The sequence below is a fragment of the Lytechinus pictus genome, chromosome 5, assembly GCF_037042905.1.
Source record: "Lytechinus pictus isolate F3 Inbred chromosome 5, Lp3.0, whole genome shotgun sequence".
Classification (NCBI taxonomy): Eukaryota; Metazoa; Echinodermata; class Echinoidea; order Temnopleuroida; family Toxopneustidae; genus Lytechinus; species Lytechinus pictus.
The window spans coordinates 39818718-39838996 of NC_087249.1; the positions used below are offsets into that span (position 1 = coordinate 39818718).

The 20279-nt window shown below is 37.6% G+C and overlaps 1 protein-coding gene across 21 annotated transcripts in view; it reads right to left on the bottom strand.

The window, feature by feature from the left end:
• LOC129262007 (nuclear pore complex protein Nup98-Nup96-like) overlaps positions 1 to 11651 on the bottom strand; it is a 54202-nt gene extending 42551 nt beyond the window's left edge. For 10 of the 21 annotated variants that reach the window (XR_010293760.1, XR_010293758.1, XR_010293755.1 and 7 more), the window contains exons 1-2: positions 9345 to 9433; positions 4653 to 4763 (exon numbers count right to left, since the gene is read on the bottom strand). Coding sequence is in view for 14 of the 21 variants with exons in the window: in XM_064100370.1 (XP_063956440.1) it covers positions 4653 to 4704 (52 nt within the window). In the remaining 7 variants the exon portion in view is untranslated. Of the gene's footprint in view, positions 1 to 4652; positions 4764 to 9344; positions 9434 to 11249; positions 11401 to 11562 lie in introns of those variants that run through there. The other 11 variants (XR_010293761.1, XR_010293759.1, XR_010293757.1 and 8 more) reach the window with 5 other exon arrangements.
• Positions 11652 to 20279: the final 8628 nt, after the last annotated feature.

A 20279-nucleotide genomic window follows, 5' to 3' on the forward strand; every position in this document is an offset into this window, starting at 1 on the left:
CTCACTGTCAGTAAATTTATTTATTTTTATTTTTTTTTGGTGGGGGTCTATTAAAAAATCATTACTTTTTTCATCAAAATAAACTGTATTTACCTTTGGAGCAGTGATCTGAGAAAGAGTCAGAAGAGGGAGTGCATTTTTAAAAGGAAACAAACCTATTGACTCATTTTATCCACATAAACACTAAAGTAGCATACATGTACCGGTATGTAATGCAATACATTGCAGCTTGAAACTTTCCTGTAATTAATGCCCTGTGAAAAATAGGCGAAACTTTAAAGTGTCATAACTTTCTTATTTTACATCTGATTCTGATGAACTTTTGAGTTTATATGCTTGTCTGATTTTTCTCTACTACAATAGCCCAGCTCCCGGTCAGGCAAGATTTTAGGTTATTTGAAGTCTACTGTAAGGAAGCTGGTATATTCACAATTTGAATACATGTATGTACTGTACATGTAAGCTACAGTGGGTGTTTCAAGTCCGATATTTGATGTTGGTTTAGAGTGTGAAAATGCTGCTAGATCAAGCTTCAACACCAAGCTTGGTTCATAACAGAAGTATACACGTACATGTACATCAATGCACTGTAAGTTAACTATCGTGATTATTGATAGTTCATGACAGCACGCCTCTGCGCTGCATGCACTGCCAATCATCTCAACGAATAGTTATACATGAGAAGTCTGGATGGCGAAAGTGAGATTGGGGATAAATTGAAGAGAAGTTTCATCATACAGAATGCCAATGCTAAAATATTACACAAAAATAAGTTCAAGTATTTGAATGTTGCTCATTAAATAAAATCTACAAGTATCAAGCTCTAATTATTTGCACTCATAATACTGTATTAAAGTTATTAGATCATTTAATACTATGATATTTTTTAATTCATAAAATAGGCTTGTTGTAATAAAGACCAAGGACGGCCGATTCATCTACATGTATTGCTTACTCGTCCACTCATCACATGGTCTACCTTCATTTAGTCTAATGCAATTCCATCCATCAACATTTTGTCTATTAAACAACCATTTGGTCCAATGATCACTTCGTCTAATCACCAGTTCTTCTATGACCATTTCGTCTAAAAAACAGTTGGTCTAATACCCATTTTCTTTCATTCATTTTGCCCAATTAACACTTTATACGATTAGACCAAATGGTTTATGGACTAAATGGCTTTTGGAACAACTGGTTATTAGACGAAAAGGTAAGTGGACGAAATAAAATAGACCAAGTGGATAGTGGACGAATTGATGATGGATCAAATGATAGTAGACGAGTTGGTAATTAGACGAATTGAAATTAGGCGAATTGGAAATAAACCAATTGACGGGGGTTGGGGGGCAGTTTATTGTTGTACAAATATGTTCTACCAAACAACAACAAAAAAACTCTTCAAAGGTCACTTTCATAGAAGCCATTGCCAAATTTTCAAAAAAATGGGGCTGTAGGGGCCAATGCCCCTTCAGCCATCCCCCCGCCCTCCCCCCAATCTGCCGCTTCTTGTGACCCCTCACCCATGCTGATATGCAGGAAATTTCTAATGACAATCATAAATGTGACTCATGACATGCATGCATGTTTTCAATCATCAAATCTGTGCATTTTGGGAACAAAAATTACTGTATAAGCTGTAATTTTCGCGGGGGTTTTATTTTCGCGGATTTCGCGAATTGCCGATCGGCCGCGAATTTAACAACACGCGAAAATATTGACACACTTCTTAGTCAGTGCCAATGTTCCCCGCAGCAAAGCTTTGCTATTGAAAACATACTGTACAGTGAGAAAATGGAGATATGCACCTGTATATGTACACAAAATAAGGCTTAGAAAGTACAGTTTAATAGTGATTCAAAAAGTTAGCTAGAATTTCACTTTTTTTAATTTCTCAAACAAAATCAGAGCCTAAAGTATTTTCTAACATTATTTCATCAATATCTATTCACTCACTGTAATATTAAAATGTATTTTCCATGAAATAATTTGATTTTATTGTCATCTGATTGACTCTATACACACGTATTGGCAGCTATTTGCATACTCATTAATATTCATAAGTCATATGACCAGAGCTTTTAAAGGTGAAGATTCTGTTCACAAAATTCCACATTTTTGCACTTTTACCATCTTTTTGAAAAATTAATAGAACAAAACACCAATTCTAAAGATTGCTTAACCCTATAAATTACAGATCAAACTGTGGCATGATGAATTTTCAGATTTAAAGGTAAAAAAATTGAAATTTAAACCACTTTTTTCCACAGTTTGTAACTGTTTTTACAGGGACATATTTATGTACAAAACACACATCAGCATAGGGCATTTGAGGAGTAGAAATATGTACGTGATTTGCACTAGATTTACTTCTTTTAAGTGCTGTGGAAATATATTCTACATCTCCCGATCGCGAAAATGTCGGGCCCCCCGCGATTCGCGAAAATAACAGCTTCTACAGTATGACAATGGGGGAAGTGGCGGAAAAGATGGAAACTCACATTTTTATTGGAAAAAAACACACCACAGTAAACTCCCATCAGATTTTGTGCACACAATGTAAATACACATATGGACATCACATGTGTATAAGAGCAGTATTTTGTTTAATAATACATGCATGTACAGGATTTCTTTAATCAATTGATCTCATGTATACATAACATGCCACTCTGAGTACATTAGGATCAAATTATCAAATTGGCACATACAGGTATGTGATTAAACATTTGTAATTGTATAAGGCCATGACATGCAGCAAAACCTTGATCGATACTTTTAATACTCCTATTTTTCTGCTTTAATAATAAACTAACTTATTGTCAGGGTGAACTTCTTCGTTAAAACAATTTTAGGGCTAGCATGTTGTGACCATCGGAACTACAAACACCAGCTCAAGGTTGTGAAACACTTCAAAGAGAAATATTCATTTCATGTGCAAGCTTTTCATGTTACAGATTTATTGCACAAAGGGGGTCATAATGCCCCTCCCCCACACCCCTGGTCTATCAGTAATAAGGTAGAATGTGAAGGTTTCAATAAGAAGAAAATTTATTCCCTAAAACAAGTCAATTTATAAGGTCTTTGGTCAAACTAATTTCAATTCTTTATTTCATTGTTTTGCGAGTCTCTGCTACAAAAATGGCCAACAGGAATCATTAAAAAAAGAAATGTCTTGAAACAAATCACTCAGGCTGATTGTTAATACACTCCTGACCTTTGTCACCCAATTGCAACAGAGTGTGAACTTGCCAAAAGAATTCTACCTCGTCAGAAAAATGGTCATATCTCATCAAACCAAACACCCCTAAAACTCGGATTTTGTATCATCCAAATTCCAAGTTTGTTGAATGACCATTTATTTCCATACGTGGCATACAATAGGTTTGTAAGATTGACATTTTTAAAAACATCACTTCTGCATCAGCCAATCACATACTTGCCTTTGACTAATGCAGAAGCCAGAAGGGCAATTCCATAAGATATGTACATGTACATCCGACCCCCTATATGTGGGACCTTCATGAAAGTTTCTGTCTCTGATTTCTGGTTCTTTTAATAATCTGTAATGCTGTCAAATGACCATAACTTGGTCGGTTTATGAAGTGAAGTAGGGCTTGAGAAAAATGTGGGTCAGATATACAAAAAGGTTGATCATTTTACGGAATTGCCCAGAAGCAATGTCTTTTTTTCAATTTCCTAATATGTAGGGATTAAAACACAAAGTCAGATTAGAAAGTCGAGTTGAACGCTGAAGACCATTAAATCTGTTGTCCAAGAGTCTAGCTAAATTTGCATGCAATTCATGATTTGACAGAGTAAACTAAATGGTAAATCAACCAGGGTGACGTAATTTCTAACCATCACAGTAAAGGGTCAATAGTGGCCCTCCACCTCAAAATCAAAAACAAGTCTTCAGGCAATGTTTTCTACAATCAGTCAAAATAGTAATACGATATCATCTAAAAAAAATGAACATTTGGAAAGATCAGTTTGTTTGCAAGAGTGGCTGTTTTTCTCTATTCTGGCAAAAATTTGAATTTGTTGAAGTTCTAGACTGCTGGAATTACAAGTTACACTGTGTGCAATTTCCGTGCTAGAGTCAACCCAGACCTAAACTTTGAACCTAAAATTTTATCCTTTGAGGTACTCATTGAAATTCTTCTCCATTATATCAAAAGTTTGTGTGGGTTTTATTGATAAGTTTTCAAGCTATATATAAATGAAAGCTTATGATTTTTGTAAATCTATTAAAAAGCTAAATTTATTCATTTGGAACAACTTATAATGGGTTTTGGGGTTGAGGGTCATAATTGACAGCCTCATGCAACATGTCTCCATATTGCCCCTATTAAAATTCCCTATTTGAATGCTTTTGGGCAACTATTTTTCAAGAGTCGCCCCAAGATCTGTGACATACAGTATCCCATAATATTTACATGTACAAATTCAGTATTCCAAACACACACCAATAATGATATCTTCATCTAACATATCATTGTTTGTTGCATTATTAGGCAAAATAGTAGCCCTCGAAGTGTAAGAAATGGCCCTGAAAAATTCAACAATGGCCCGTTGTGAAACTTAAAAATAGCCCCTAAATAAAGTAAACATTGTTTTCTACTTTAATTGCATTAGTGGTACAAACTTACCTGTCCCAAATGATGATGTCCCCCCAAAAGGGGTTTTACTTCCCCCAAACATTGCACTGACTTTTCTCCTCTAGATTGATGATGTTTTCCGCTACTACTTTAGAATAAAACCTACACGCAGGAGGAGAAAAAAAATGGAATAAAAATATATATATCAATTTCCATTTACATTGTACTCTCTCTTAGCTGATCCCTCCACTTCTTTGAAGATTCCAGGGGGGGGTGTTTCACAAAGATTTAAGCCAGCCTTGAAATAAGCGGGCGCTGAGCGCAAATTCGCGCTCATAAAACCATCAATTGCGCCCATAAAGCCCCAAAATCATCAAAATTTTGACGACCGGGCGCAAATATTTTCCTGGTAATTGCGCCCGCCGTGAGTGAGCAGTGAAGCCATATCATACATGTAATTTAAATATCTGAAAAGCCAAAATCAAGTAACTCAATTTACGATAAGCACAGTTTCAAATTGCAAAGTGCGTATTTTTTCTGTACCATAAAAAGTGAGCTACGTCCATCTTTTTTTTCTGTAATACATGTGCGCGCGTGCTTCCGGTAGCGGTTTTTCCATACTTCACCATGTGCAATTTTTTTTTTGGCTCCAAAACTGATATAAAAACGATGGTTTTCGGTGGGAATATATTACCGAAGAAGATTAATTGATATTGGTGATTATATTGGCGACTAAAACTTATAAATTTTGTTGGCGAGTCTTACTAAATTTAATGAGTTTTTGTGACAGGAAAGTGGTGAATCAGTGTCCACGGATACCAGAACCCGAAAAATGAAAACCATTATCAGTCCACGCGGGCGGAAACCGTTCGGATATCCGTTTGGTGGCAGCACTATCATCCATTTCGAACGTTTGATTGTATTTTATTCAAATCGGTGAATTAATTGATAACCTCGGCCAGTTAATATTCATAATATACAATTGGCACTGCTCATGATTTTGCTGCCCTCTATAGACGCGTCACGTCGCTAGGATGCAATCACAAAGGAGACAAGATGGCGTCAATAACATGTAAGTACGACGCAGGGACTCGATTTTAAGGCGCGCGAGAGCGATCGCGCGCTACATGCGCGCCTTAATCCATTTTTGGTAGCGCGATTAATAGCGCGCCTCGCGATAGCTGACCAGCGCGAAAATGCCTAAAGTCGCCCTCGAAATCACCCAAAATCATGCTTTCGGGGGCGACATAAAATCTGAATTTCGCCCTCAAAATTATTGCCGAGTGATAACAACTCAACGGCCCACTAGTGCCATATGCTAGAGCTCCGCTTACCATTTAAAAACCATCCAAAATCCACACTCAAAATCACGAATAAACCTTAAAAGTAGCGAGTAGCGCAGTTTCAAATTCCGAAGTTGCGTTATTTTTTCTGTACCACGTATTTCCATACACATGGTACCAGGTATGGAAAAAAAAAATCAACGCAACGGTCGGGAAAGAGTTGCATGTATAGGGGTCCATTATGACTACCACCGTGTGTCATTTCGAATGCACATGTTTCCCCTACAGATATCACAATTCTGTGATAAAATAATTCGAATTACACAGGAAATAAATCCCTGAGTCTAGTAACCTAGCATTGGTGAGTTGTCATTCGGCTTTGCTTTTCAAAACGGCTTATTAACTTCTAAAATAAGTTATCTAATTTATCATAACTAAAAAATCATTTGTTTTCTTTTTCTAGGGGATGAGGTATTATATCAGACAATAAATCATCAAACAAAGCTCCATCTTTTTTACAAGGACGGCGGCAGGCTCACGCATTGGCGCTTTTACTAGCTAGCCAGTTGGAGCTCTGTCTCTCTGCCAGAGCTCTGGGGGACAATTCGCTCAGTAAAGGCCTCAATGATGGTGATTTTCTGTTTCAGACAGAGTTTACATTTCAGGAATATTATTCAAAACTGCCAATAAAGTTTGATGATTTCTTCATTGTCATGTATATTTAAGTTCTTAATGAATACATTCTCACCAAATTTAGACTCCCCCATAGAGAAATTAAATTTTTATGGAGATCTGCGTTTTCAAAGAACTTCAGGAAAAGTTAGGGTAAGTGGGCCTTTATTACATGTACATGGCTGACTAGGGTATTGTACTGGAATAAGTGGAGTAGAAATTAGATATTGAATTCATTTATATCCAAGTCCAACTCACAGTCACACACACACGCACACACCCACACACACCCACCCATCCACACACACCCACATCCAAGATTCTAAACATGATAAATAACTTTAAAAATCATACAATATTAAACAAAAAGTAATAATTCCTTAATAAGTGAACAGGTATTCCTCAAAATACAAAAAAGTAGCATTTAAAAAGAGCCCCCGAAATTTGACAAAAAAATTAAAATAGAGCCCCCGAAAAAAAATAAAATTGTCAGTGACTTAACTTTTAGCCAAAGTCAAAACCTAACTAAAACAGGTTTAACAACACACAATCTAATTACAATACATTGTAAAACAATTATAAATACTTCCTTTGGTTGTTGATTGTAATTTTATAGTACATATATTTCCTCCATCCATTTTGTTAATTGGGCAAAAAGCTCCCCTTGTATGTTGAAGAAGAGCTTTTTGAAGTGCTCCTCTACCGCTCTCCTTAAAAGTTCTAGGAGAGCTTTTTATTGCTCCCCTTATAATTATAAAACCGAGTCCCTGACGACGCTCTTCTACTTTTAATAATTTCATGTCATTTTAGCGTTATTCTATAACAATATTTTTGCCAAACGTTGCCAACCAACATTATTGCCCATCGACATAAGTGTTAACATCACATTCTAAACATAACTAACAGTTTGGCGCATTATTATTGTTGCCCGATTCATCGGTGTGTGTGAGCCTTTGGCATCGCGAAGCCAGGCTTCATTGGGAGTAAGCCTACGTATCTTTTACTCCCCAGAAGCCTCCAGGCTACTCAGAAGCCCAAGGCATTTGTTTATTGTGTGTGTGCCGGGTGCTACATAAGCACTTGCCCGATTGCCCAGGGCAAGTAAAAGTGTACACTGTAGGCCTAGAGATTAATAAAATCACAACAATTTACGTGATTTTTATATTAAAACAATAAAAGATGGATTTCCTAGGGAAATCCATCTTTGTTTACAAGTGTCTCTTATATGATGGGGGACCTAAAGCTACGCACTTTGTTTTCAAACAATAACAAGTGGAACGCCTCTGGCAGTCTCGCCTGCATTACGCGATTTAATATAGCAGCAGTGCTAACTTTGAAAACTACTATAAAATAATCATTCACAAAAACATCATTCATATAATGACATAATACCACGTTCATTGACCATAAATGACATTTGAACGGAGACTTAAGACTGTCAACTACACCCATGTCCACATTTCATTCACTCTATCCATAAACTTTCAAAGTTATGATGGCACTTCAACAATTACCCCAACATGGCCTAAGTTTATTGACCTTAACTGACCTTTGACTTGGTTTTGTGACCTGAAACTCACAGGGGATGTTCAGTGATGCTTGATTACTCTTATATCCCAAGTTTTATGAACTAGATCCATAAACTTTCACAGTTAGGATGGTAATTCAACAAATACCCCCAACACGGCCAAAGTTCATTGACCTTTAATGACCTTTGACCAAGGTCATGTGACCTGAAACTCGTACAGGATGTTCAGTGATACTTGATTACTCTTATGTCCAAGTTTTATGAACTAGATCCATAAACTTTCAGAGCTAGGATGGTAATTTAACATATACCCCCAACACGGCCAAAGTTCATTGACCTTAAATGACCATTGACCATGGTCATGTGACCTGAAATTCGCACAGGATATTCAGTGGTACTTGATTAACCTAATGTCCAAGTTTCATGAACTAAATCCATAAATTTTCAAAGTTATGATGGTAATTCAACAAATACCCCCAACTTGGCCAAAGTTCATTGACCCTAAATGACCTATGACCTGGTCATGTGACCTGAAACTCGCACAGGATATTCAGTGGTACTTGATTAACCTAATGTCTAAGTTTCATGAACTAAATCCATAAATTTTCAAAGTTATGATGGTAATTCAACAAATACCCCCAACTTGACCAAAGTTCATTGACCCTAAATGACCTTTGACCTTGGTCACGTGACCTGAAACTCGACCAGGATTTTCACTAATACTTGATTATCCTTATGCCCAAGTTTCATGAACTAGGTCCATATACTTTCTAAGTTATGTCATTTCAAAAACTTAACCTTCGGTTAAGATTTTGAAAATAATTTTCCCAACATGGTCTAAGTTCATTGACCCTAAATGACCTTGGTCATGTGACCTGAAACTCGGGCAGGATGTTCATTAATACTTGATTAACCTTATGTCCAAGTTTCATGAACTAGGTCCATATACTTTCTAAGTTATGATGTCATTTCAAAAACTTAACCTTAGGTTAAGATTTTATGTTGACGCCGCCGCCGCCGCTCGTTCATATCATATTTCCTGCATCACAGCCCCACTTTTGCTTTCAGAATTCTTAGCACATCGGCCTCATCACATGGATCATGAACTCGGCAACATTAAAAAAACTCGACGACAGGCGACAACAAACTCATATTAATTTGATTGGAAGTTTATATTCTGAAATTTATATACCGGTACGGTACCAAACGTTACGCCTGCGTTATCTCGCTTTAATACATAATATACAGAAATAACCTTACCAGAACAGAACTTGAAGTCAAAATATCCAGTTTAATCTAGCCTCATTTCCGTCTGAATCTGGTATGCTGTATTGCGCTGTTATACACACATAATACCCGCGCCTCGCTCAGCTCGCGAGCGAAGAGGGAGCTGTTCAAAATGGCGTCAATCCGGAGCAACGAAAGTTCAGAATCAGCCAAACAAAAAGTCAGTTCCACAAAAGAGAGCTCTCCAGAAAATGTTGAGAAACCGTCTACAAGGAAGCCTATTAAACAGGTCTACAATGGTAGAAGTTTCATGCAAGATATATTTTCGGAGTCAATTTTAGGTATGTAACAAAAGCTAACATTGGTTGGCTTGCCCAGTGTCACTGTCAGTGACAGTCGCAAGCGGCCACGCTGCGTAAACCGACATGTAGGACCCATACGAGAAGATCGTTCATATCATATTTCCTGCATCACAGCCCCACTTTTGCTTTCAGAATTCTGTCTAGCATTCAATGTCTTGACATGAATTTTAGACAAGGGAATACGGGAAGGTTCAAGATACATGAAATTTGCGATTTTGTTCAGGTGTTTTTCTTGTCTGCTTTGAACCACTACCGGTAGTTCTCAGTACGTGTGTGGCGGTATCTTACAGACAGCAAAATAGGGGGAAAAAATGCTAGTAGGCTACCGGTATACCGTATTTTCAATGGGAGCTCTGGGCAGGAATAAAGTGAATGATAATTAAAAATAAAAAGTCGGAAGGAGTAAAGATGGGGATTGAAGATTGATTTTGAGATGATGGATGATAGAGAGAAATGAAGGAAAGGCAAATGAAAGAAATTAATTGTCAAATAATACCAATAATTTGTCAAACAAAATAACTTCCACGGAAAGGTAAAGCGCCAGCTTACGTTGACGTTGCGATAAACATTACACATGCATGTCTTATTCGGCTAGCTGCACCGCGCTGTGCGATCGATTGGCGTCTGAACTTTGCCGCGATGACTAAAAAATGACAACAAAGACAGAGTCACACCATTAAAAAAAGTCAGTTTCATGAAGGTAGGTGCGTTTGTTACCGTGATATAACTTTGAGGGACATTTACGGCAGATACCGGTAGTCATAGTTGCTTCCCTTTTATACCCGCGGCTCATACCCCTCTAAACGGGATTGCCCCAAGCGGCTACGCTCGGCCACCCGACGCGAGTTGAAAACTGGTAGTGGTATCGGGCTGAGATTGGCTTGGCTCAGACCTGTCACCGTGTATAAACCGCACCCCCGACTTTTGATTCTGTCCCGCCGAGAAAAAGGTGCGGTTAATACACCGTTACTTACGGTACTGCATTACTGGATTTGAATTGAAGTCAGAATCTAAACCAAGAATAAGATCTAACTTAAGTTAAACAGCCCAGTCACTCACCCTAGTAGTATAATAACAGATCTCTGCAGTCTGCTACATGTAGCTCAGCTCAGCTAAGTCGTCAATCACAATCACTTCTCATCACATTCACACTCACAGTCGACCTAACTCAACTGTGTTAGACCTGTACTATGTAGGCCTACATATCTACATGTATGGTCAGTTCCCCCATGTCTGTGCGGTCTCCCAAGTCTGCGCACCCGCGTATCTGCGCGATTCTAGTAAAAGAAGATACGCAACGAGCACGAACTTTACACATGCAATACATAGACAGGTATTCATAAAAAAATCCGACTCAAAATGGTGAAAAAATAATGAATTCAGGGCATTTCATGTGACGGCCTCAAAATACAGCCTTTCTCATCAAAATCTCTGAATCGTGTGCAAAGTGAATGAGTGCGCAGACATGGGGTACCGGTACCATTTTTTTTTTCAATCTGAAAATGACTGCCCAAGGTTTTTTCAAGAAAATCCTATATTTTCTTTTATTTTTTAATGAGAAATTTGGTATACTTACTCTCAATAATATAAGGAACATTATTATCCAAAAGATTTTGTGAAATAAGAAGAAATTCATGTTAAATCTTAACTCAAATTGTTAGGTGCGCAGACTAAGGGCCCACCATCATACCTAGTCCTACGCTTAGCACATCGGCCTCATCACATGGATCATGAACTCGGCAACATTAAAAAAACTCGACGACAGGCGACAACAAACTCATATTAATTTGATTGGAAGTTTATATTCTGAAATTTATATACCGGTACGGTACCAAACGTTACGCCTGCGTTATCTCGCTTTAATACATAATATACAGAAATAACCTTACCAGAACAGAACTTGAAGTCAAAATATCCAGTTTAATCTAGCCTCATTTCCGTCTGAATCTGGTATGCTGTATTGCGCTGTTATACACACATAATACCCGCGCCTCGCGCTCGCTCAGCTCGCGAGCGAAGAGGGAGCTGTTCAAAATGGCGTCAATCCGGAGCAACGAAAGTTCAGAATCAGCCAAACAAAAAGTCAGTTCCACAAAAGAGAGCTCTCCAGAAAATGTTGAGAAACCGTCTACAAGGAAGCCTATTAAACAGGTCTACAATGGTAGAAGTTTCATGCGAGATATATTTTCGGAGTCAATTTTAGGTACGTAACAAAAGCTAACATTGGTTGGCTTGCCCAGTGCAGTGTCACTGTCAGTGACAGTCGCAAGCGGCCACGCTGCGTAAACCGACATGTAGGTCCCATTCATAGTTCCTGCTGTTGGGTGTACAGCCTATACAGGAGGCGCGGCGTGGACTAGCCTTGATCTCCATGATGATATTTATTAATATTTTGACATATACTTCATCATGGAGCCTTGATGAACCGCCTGCCATATATGTATAAGAGACTCATCAAAACAATGATGGATTTCCCTAAGGCCTAGGAAATCCATCTAAGATAAAAATCACGTAGGCCTAGGCTAAATAAATGTTTGTCACTTTGTGATTTTGGCTGCCGTGATTTTCTTTAAAATTTTAAATTATTGCCTTATTGGCAAATTTTAGTTTTACACCTTCATACGCCTAATGCGTATGAAGGTTTCAAAAATTGGTTAATAAAAAGGTTAAAAATTGAAGATTTCTTACCAGACGTCAGACCGATCTCGTGTAGATCCCTCGATCCGTTTGTCAACAAAGCAAATACAATAGGTCTGACCCTTAATTGTCACTTGATCGAACCGCATCGTTATGACATGTATGACGTACCTTTGATTAGCGATGTTACAAAATGCCGTTTTGAAGAACAATTTATTATAGATCCACTAATACTAAAATTTAATACGTGATTATAATAATTATTTGGCCTTGAAATTCCTGGAGAAAGAAAGTCTCACAATTCACAAGATTTTGCAGGGATGAGCATGATCGGTTAAAGGAGAATGAAACTCTTGGAGCAAGTTAGCTTTTGTGAAAGCAGAAAAATCAAAGAATAAGATCAACAAAACTTTGAGTAAAATAGGACTAGCAATAAAAGAGTTATGAGCATTTGAATGTCGAGATCACTAATGCTATTAGAGGTGGGCTATAGAGGGTCAATATTAGGTCACATTTTCAGAACATGCTCATCACACCCTAGTTTGATGAGTTTGTGCCTGCTGACACCATTTTTGAAAAAAAAAATTAAAAAAATGTGAAATCCGGGGTGCCCTGACCGAAAACGTAAAAAATCCAAGATGGCCGCCGTTTTGGCTAAAAAGAGACAATTTTGGCTGTTACTCGGTCATTTTTTTGTCTATTGTAATAATTTTGGTGTCTAACCCCATGTTTTAGGGGTCAAAGAAATTGAATATAATGATATTTTTGGTGTTAAACCTAATCTTCTACATTATACTCACCTTTTCCCCATATTTAATGTTAAATTTTCATTCTCCTTCACCCCTACCCCAACAGCAATTGTACTTTTTTCTGTATTTTCTTCAAGTCATGCTAGCTATGATATTCTTAATAATGAATTCTAGCTATTAAAGGTGTTTTTTTTTTTGTATTTTAAACAATACAGCAAGAAGTATACAAATAACTTACATACATGTATGTGTCAAGCAGAAAACCTGTATGTGGCTGGTGAATTTCGAGTCGACAGGCATGGTAACTGTGGAGCCAATAGTAATACTGTATCTGCTTAAAAGTACCAATTAATAAGATTTTGGTCATTAGACCTCTAGTCAGAGAGTACATACAGGTCCACTGTGGGTGTACATATTTAATTGTAAAATGACTTGAATAAGCCTTCTACAATATGCCAATTGTCAAGCACAAATGTCATGTTTCTGCTGGAAGTTGTATCCCATGAGCCAATTACATTACATGGAAGGATCTGCATCGGCAGTACTGTATGTACATCATCTTTCTTTGGCCATCTCCATTGCTCATGCTGATCTTTTCCTTTCACTCTTTCCATGTGCTCGATTTCATATCCGTCTTTATTTTGGTCTCGACACATACCAAGGTACCAGTTTCGTTTATCTTTGTAATCCCATATCACAATACAGAACTCATTGATGCCCACTTCTTTATCGGTATTTTCTTCAAGGTTGGAATGGGCAGTTGGCTGTGTGATCCCACTGGATGGCTTTAGATTGAATGCATTCACCATGTCATCTTCAGTTGGAAGATCAGGGGCAGGGAGATTATCAGACTCTCCTCCAGTCAATAGAAGAGTCAAGTTCACCTTCATTTGTGTTTCACATAGTTGGTTGACCTTATACAAGTGTGGGCGCACCAAGTAATCTCGATGGGAGATGTGTCTGCGATATGACAGCTCTGCACGTAACATAGTTTTAAGCTTGGTGGGATCTTGGGTATCCAGGCATTCCTGAAGCTCATCAACATTTGTTAAAGGACCTCCCCATGTTTTACATTTCTGTAACAGCCTATGCACATACTCTACTGCTTGTTGTGCTTGGGCCACATTTCGCTGAAGCTTTTCCTGAGAGAGGATGTTGCTCTTCCACCCATTTCTGTTCACTCTTATCCAACACTTTTGCAATGTTATGGGTCACTTTTTCCACAGTTACTACACCAGCCTTGTTCAAAGTCATATCATCTCGAATACCCTTGCCGGTGAAGTTTCTATTGGAAGCAGCTGCAGACCGTTTTGCGAGTTTGTCAAACTTTGACAGATCCCGCTCACACTGCAAATTGTTTGTAGGTAGATTGGTGAGATCTTCTGGTGTGAGTTTGTGGAGTTCAGTTGCTCTAGGTTCTGCCAAACCCGTTTCTGCTGTTTGCTGAAATCCATACTCACGTCCTCTCTGAGTGGCTAAATCTTTGGCAGCTTGCTGACACATTTGCTGCAGAAGATACATGCCTACAGTTGTCTCTGGTTTTTCCACTTGGAAAGAGTATGGTACCTTGTATGAAGACAGCGTATCTGTCTTGTTATTCAGCAGATCATCATGAAGACGTGGGAGGATGGTCACTAGATCATTCTGAGAGCTGACTTCTACCATATTAAGGAATGGGAGGGTTATGCAGTATGTGAACCAGGCCAATACCTTCAATGCTAGCATGATGAAGTCACACTCAAGGTACAGATGGCAGGCTTGAACAAGTAGGTTGTTGGATTTGGTGTTCTGCAATGTTGCCTCATACTCTGGGATGTGATATAGAATGGCCGCAGCAGTGTATCCCATCTGAGCAAATCGGCGTTCTTTAAAGAGGCTGTGCTTCTTTGTTTTGCCTGCAGATGCAACCTCACACTCGAAGATCTCCCACATGGACGACTTGTGTCCATCATTACTTACTAGTTTTGTCAGTGCCTGTATTGCTGCTATGATTACACTCTTCTTGAGGAAGGATTTCAGGGTCGGCATGTGTGCAATTAGCTTTTCACGAAGCCCTAACTTGACTTCATGCTGAACAAGGGTAGAGATATTGCCTGCATCAAATACCTCACATGTGTGGCTCACACACAACAAGTGTAGAGGTATGTGCTGACTGTTAAGAGATGCTGCTATTTGAGACTCAATGTGTAGGTTTTTGGCAACTGAGTCAGTCATAAATGCAAAAACCTTCTTCCACAGATCCTCTTGTGAGGCTTGGTTGCACGTAGCAAGAGAGAGACGCTTGATAACTTCAACCATTAACCTTGTGATATTTTCTCGATTTTCAAGAGCCATAGACAAAGGTCGCATTCTGAAGAGTTTCCCACTTGCTAGTCGGACAATTATGGATGTCCACTCTCCAGAAATCCTACGCCGTGTTGTAGTATCATAGTGTATAGTCACTTTGTCTTCACCAGATGCATCAAGAATAGCCAGTGCAGCATTACGTTCTTGCTGTATTGCTTGCATGTGTTTCTCACGTGCAAGGACACGGGCTGAAGGCAGAACATGCTGGTAAGTTGCTGCATACTCTGCAGCTTTCCTAGGACGCTTAGGAGACTTGCTAGTAGCTTGACCTGCAGTTTGAAAATAAAAAAGGACACAGCTTTTGTACTAGTACAAGAAACATTTTTTTTCTTTTTCATATTCACTTTCTCGTTCTCTCTTTATCATGATTTATTATTATGCAATGCTGTAATCTATGCTAACATTATCCTGAATATGTTGGCTGATTGGACATTTAGAAATGTTATATCTTGATCAATTTATACATTGTATTTTGTTCCCTTGTAAACTGAATGCAACTTAGCCTACAGGCTTGAATGTATTACTCACCCAATTCATTCTGTAGAGCTTCATCTGCAGATAAGAAAAAAAACACTTCACTGGTCACTTGAAATGATCGACGTGCTTGTTCTACACTTATTGAGGCTTGGCTGCTTGCTGATGCCAGAGCGCACTTAATTTTGGGGTCAAAGTTGCGTTTTCCAGTACGAATTGGAACAGCCGAGTTGACATCAAGAGTAGTCTGAGTGGCTTCATCAACTTTTGGCACGGTTTGTCGAATTGAGCCTGCCCTTGTAAATGAGGTATTTAAGTCAGTTGACACAGACATGTGATCATCCTGATAATCGGCATCCATCGCAGCAGCAGGCAGTCTTGCACCATCTTCAATAAAAGCCAGTTCTGCTTCTTCGGCCTGACGATGCTCCAATGCTTCACTTCGCTCCTGTTCACCAGCAACATCATACTCAAGATCGATCTGATCACTCAGTGCCATCTTTCTAGCACCAAATTTTTTATCGTAATAGAAGGCACGTTCATCAGGATCAAACTTGTCAGGATCAGAAGTCGGCTTCAAAATGTCAAATAACCCTGACACTTCAGCTTTCCATCTGAGGTGATGAATTCGCCTTTCCTTTCTTGCCTTTTTGAGAACTTTACTTGAGTATGCTTGTATTGCACTATACAGCCTTTTCTTGATTGGGTTGAGAGTCAGTACATGTTCTTCAGAAAATGCCTTCTGCCACTGAAATTGGAGGGCTTCAGCAAACTTGTGAATTGCGTGTTTCTGCTTTGTAGATTCACGTTTGGAAGAATAGTTGGTTATAGTCAGAACACACTCACTTGTGGTAGGTAGCATGTCCATGAAGACAAATACCAAATGGTCATTGGTTTCAGCAGCCATGTCTTCCAAGTTGAATCATACATGTAGTAAAGGCACATTGTGTCAGCAATTATGGACCCCAGAATTAGACCAGAGAACTGGGAATGACTGCCAATAAAGTGGCATGAGTGGAGGTAGCAAAAGACAATCCTCCTTCATTTTATAGCCACTTTCAGCCACAGAGTGAGATGATGACTTTACCATATGATGCAAGGAGAGGAACATGATGTATTACATAACATTTGTTTGTCATAGATAAGTACATAAATGGCATCAAATTCCCCATCAAACATGAGGAAAGTATTACTAAATGGTAGGGATCAGCAGATGGTTGAGAAATAAGGATTAGGTGGTGATGTAGTGACATTACATGCATTGATGAAGGGAGCTGTGCTGGAACTAGTTGTCTATACTTACAAAGTGGAAGATAAAATTTTGGATAATGGGCATGAGACAAGGAGAAGCAAAAAAAACGAAGGCTTAAACTAACGATTGTGATGCACACGTCAGCTGTAGAATCGCGATATTGTAATAATTCGCATTTTTTGAGAAAATAAGTAGAAATTTGATTAAATACTGATATAACATGAATTTGAACACTTATATATTAAAATGAATGTCATAAATGGGTTCAGTGACCCCAAAAACATAGGTTTAGACATCAAAACTAGGCTAAGAGATTAAAAAATGACCAACTTATGGCCAAAAACACGTTTTTTTAGGCAAACCGGCGGCCATCTTGGATTTTCGGGTTTTTCGGCCAGGGCACCCTGGATTTCGCATTTTTTTCATTTTTTTTTCTGATTATGGTGTCAGTGTGCACTAATTCATCAAACTAAGGTGTGATGAGCATGTTCTGAAAATGTCACCCTCTATAGCCCACCTCTAATGCTATGGAGATCCTCCCATCGGCAATGCGACCAAGATCTGTGATGTCACACACGTACAACTCTCCCATTTGGACACTGAAAATATACCCCAAAACATATCTTTTTGCTCATTCTAATCATATGACAAACGATTCATCAATGATATAATGTTGTGAAACCTCTGTACTTGTCATCTCATAAAGAGAACACCTCACCTTGTGATAGACTCTATAAAAGTGAGAATATACGTGAAATAAGTACTAAAGTAATGAGGGAGTTGTACGTGTGTGATATCACAGATCTTGGTCGCATTGCCGATGGGAGGATCTACATGGCACTAGTGATCTCAATATTCAAATGCTCATAACTTTCTTATTATTCATTCAATCTTCCTCAAACTTTCAACAATATGTTTCTTTGATTTTTCTCTTTGATATGGATTCAGCTGGTTTCAAGGGTTTCATTCTCCTTTAAGGGTTAGCATTGAGGTGAAAAATTTTTTTAAAGGTATTTCTATCAAAATTGCTTTTAAATAATCTTTGAATATATCTCAGGTTTCAAATAAATTAATTTCATGAAGATTGATGATTCCAAAAGTACTGACATAGTCCATTATATTCATGGGGGTGCTGTTACCTCTCATCACGGACGGACATTTTTACTTAAATCAAATTCACTCTAGTTTTATTGTTTTTAAGGTTACTCTAATTTGGTTTGGATGTTCTTGCACTCTGAACATTAATCTATTATCAAACATAAATTAGTAGAAAAAAAATATTGGGAACTAATTTTTTTTGGTAGGTGTTAACATTTCCATTTTGAAATTTCCGTCCGTGATGAAAAAAAAGATGAAAAGTTTTTTTATTCTTTATCAGAATAGAAATAAAAAATAAAAAGGTGTAGAGGTATCTCACTAAACACTGTACATACATTATTTTATTTGAACATAGCTGAAATCCATACACTTTATCCATATCATAAACTTAATAAAAAATGATCACGGACGGACATTAATTTCATCACGGACGGACAAAGTAAATTCACTCACATTCAATTCACTCTAGATTTATTATTTTCAAAGTTACTCTAATTTGGTTTGGATGTTCTTGCACTCTTTAACATTAATATATCATCAAACATAAATCAGTAGAAAAAAATATAGGAAGTAAATTTTTCTGGTAGATGTGTCCGTGATGAAATTAATGTCCGTCCGTGATCAGTTTTTATTGAGTTTATGATAATATTGATATGGATAATATGTATGGATTCAGCTTTTTATTCTTTATCAAAATAGAAACAAAATTAAAAGTGTGTAGAAGTATCTCACTAGACACTGTAGGGGAGACCGGGGTTAGTTGGAACATTTTTTACAAAAATGGCTGTAAAATCCAAATAGATTTTATTCGAGAAACAATCAATTTATCAGCTTGAAGCATATATCTCAGGGCTTCAAATGTACCCCATAAAATTTTTAACTCTATTATGGTTACTGAAAAAATCCACCTTGAACAAGGCTATCGCAAACGTTCCAACTTACCCCCATATCGGGGTAAGTTGGAACATAGTATGGGGTAAGTTGGAACACTGCATGGTCAATTAAGAATTATACTAAAACTACTTAAAACTGTAATATTACATGGTTTTAGCCTATTTGCTTTATCTTATTCAAGTTCAAAATATTAAAGTGTGGATTCGTTGAACTTTATGTTTTCTATTATACAGCCACTCACGCAAGCAGACTGTGTAGTAGAATTCCGCATATTTGGGTGCGTTTGAGTTTACATGCAATTAAGTGTACTATCAGCAATTTCATGTACTTCTGCATCAAATTTATAAGACAAAAATTGATTGTTTTTAGTTTTTTCATAATCAATTATGCAAATAAGCATATAAAATTTTCCAGAAATTTGTTTCTTTTGTATGTTTTTGCCTTTAACTCTATTTATTAAGCTAGTAGAATATTTGGTGAGAGTATTAATTTTCACATTAATAACAAATATCCACCAAAAAATGCAAAAAATATAATTTCTTATGTATTTTTTGTTTTTTCGAACTTTGTTTTTTCCGATGGACTTTGTCAGGAGTCTTTTTCGATCATAAATAGCATAAAATGAATCTATTTGAACCAGCAAAATGAAAAATAATCATACATTTATGACTTTTGGTTGAAAAATACAATTTGCATTGACCTTGTACATGGAATCACCTTTTTGAACAATTTTGGGTCCGAACATGCACATACAATCTGTTGCGTAATTTTGAAACACAGGCATCACCAATTTGGTCTCAAATGATGCGCAAGACTTGAGAGCAAAAAGTCAGCTAGCAGTGTAATAAAAAAAAATTGTGCGACGGCGTAGTGACAAAATTTCTTGAGGGGGGCTCAAATTGACCCCCCCCCCTTTTGATAAGGGTTAACATTGCATTAGGTGCCTACAATAGGCCTTAAATGCACACTCAGACCTAACTGATAAAGAAAACAAGCATGGTATACAATACATGTTCAGAAGAGTGTGAAATACTTTTTTTTTTTCTCATATCCAATATTTTCATTCATAATTATGTTTGGGGTAAGTTGGAACATGTTCCAACTAGCCCCTTCAATTTTGTTCCAACTAAACCCGGAGGCTCATTTGACGTTTATA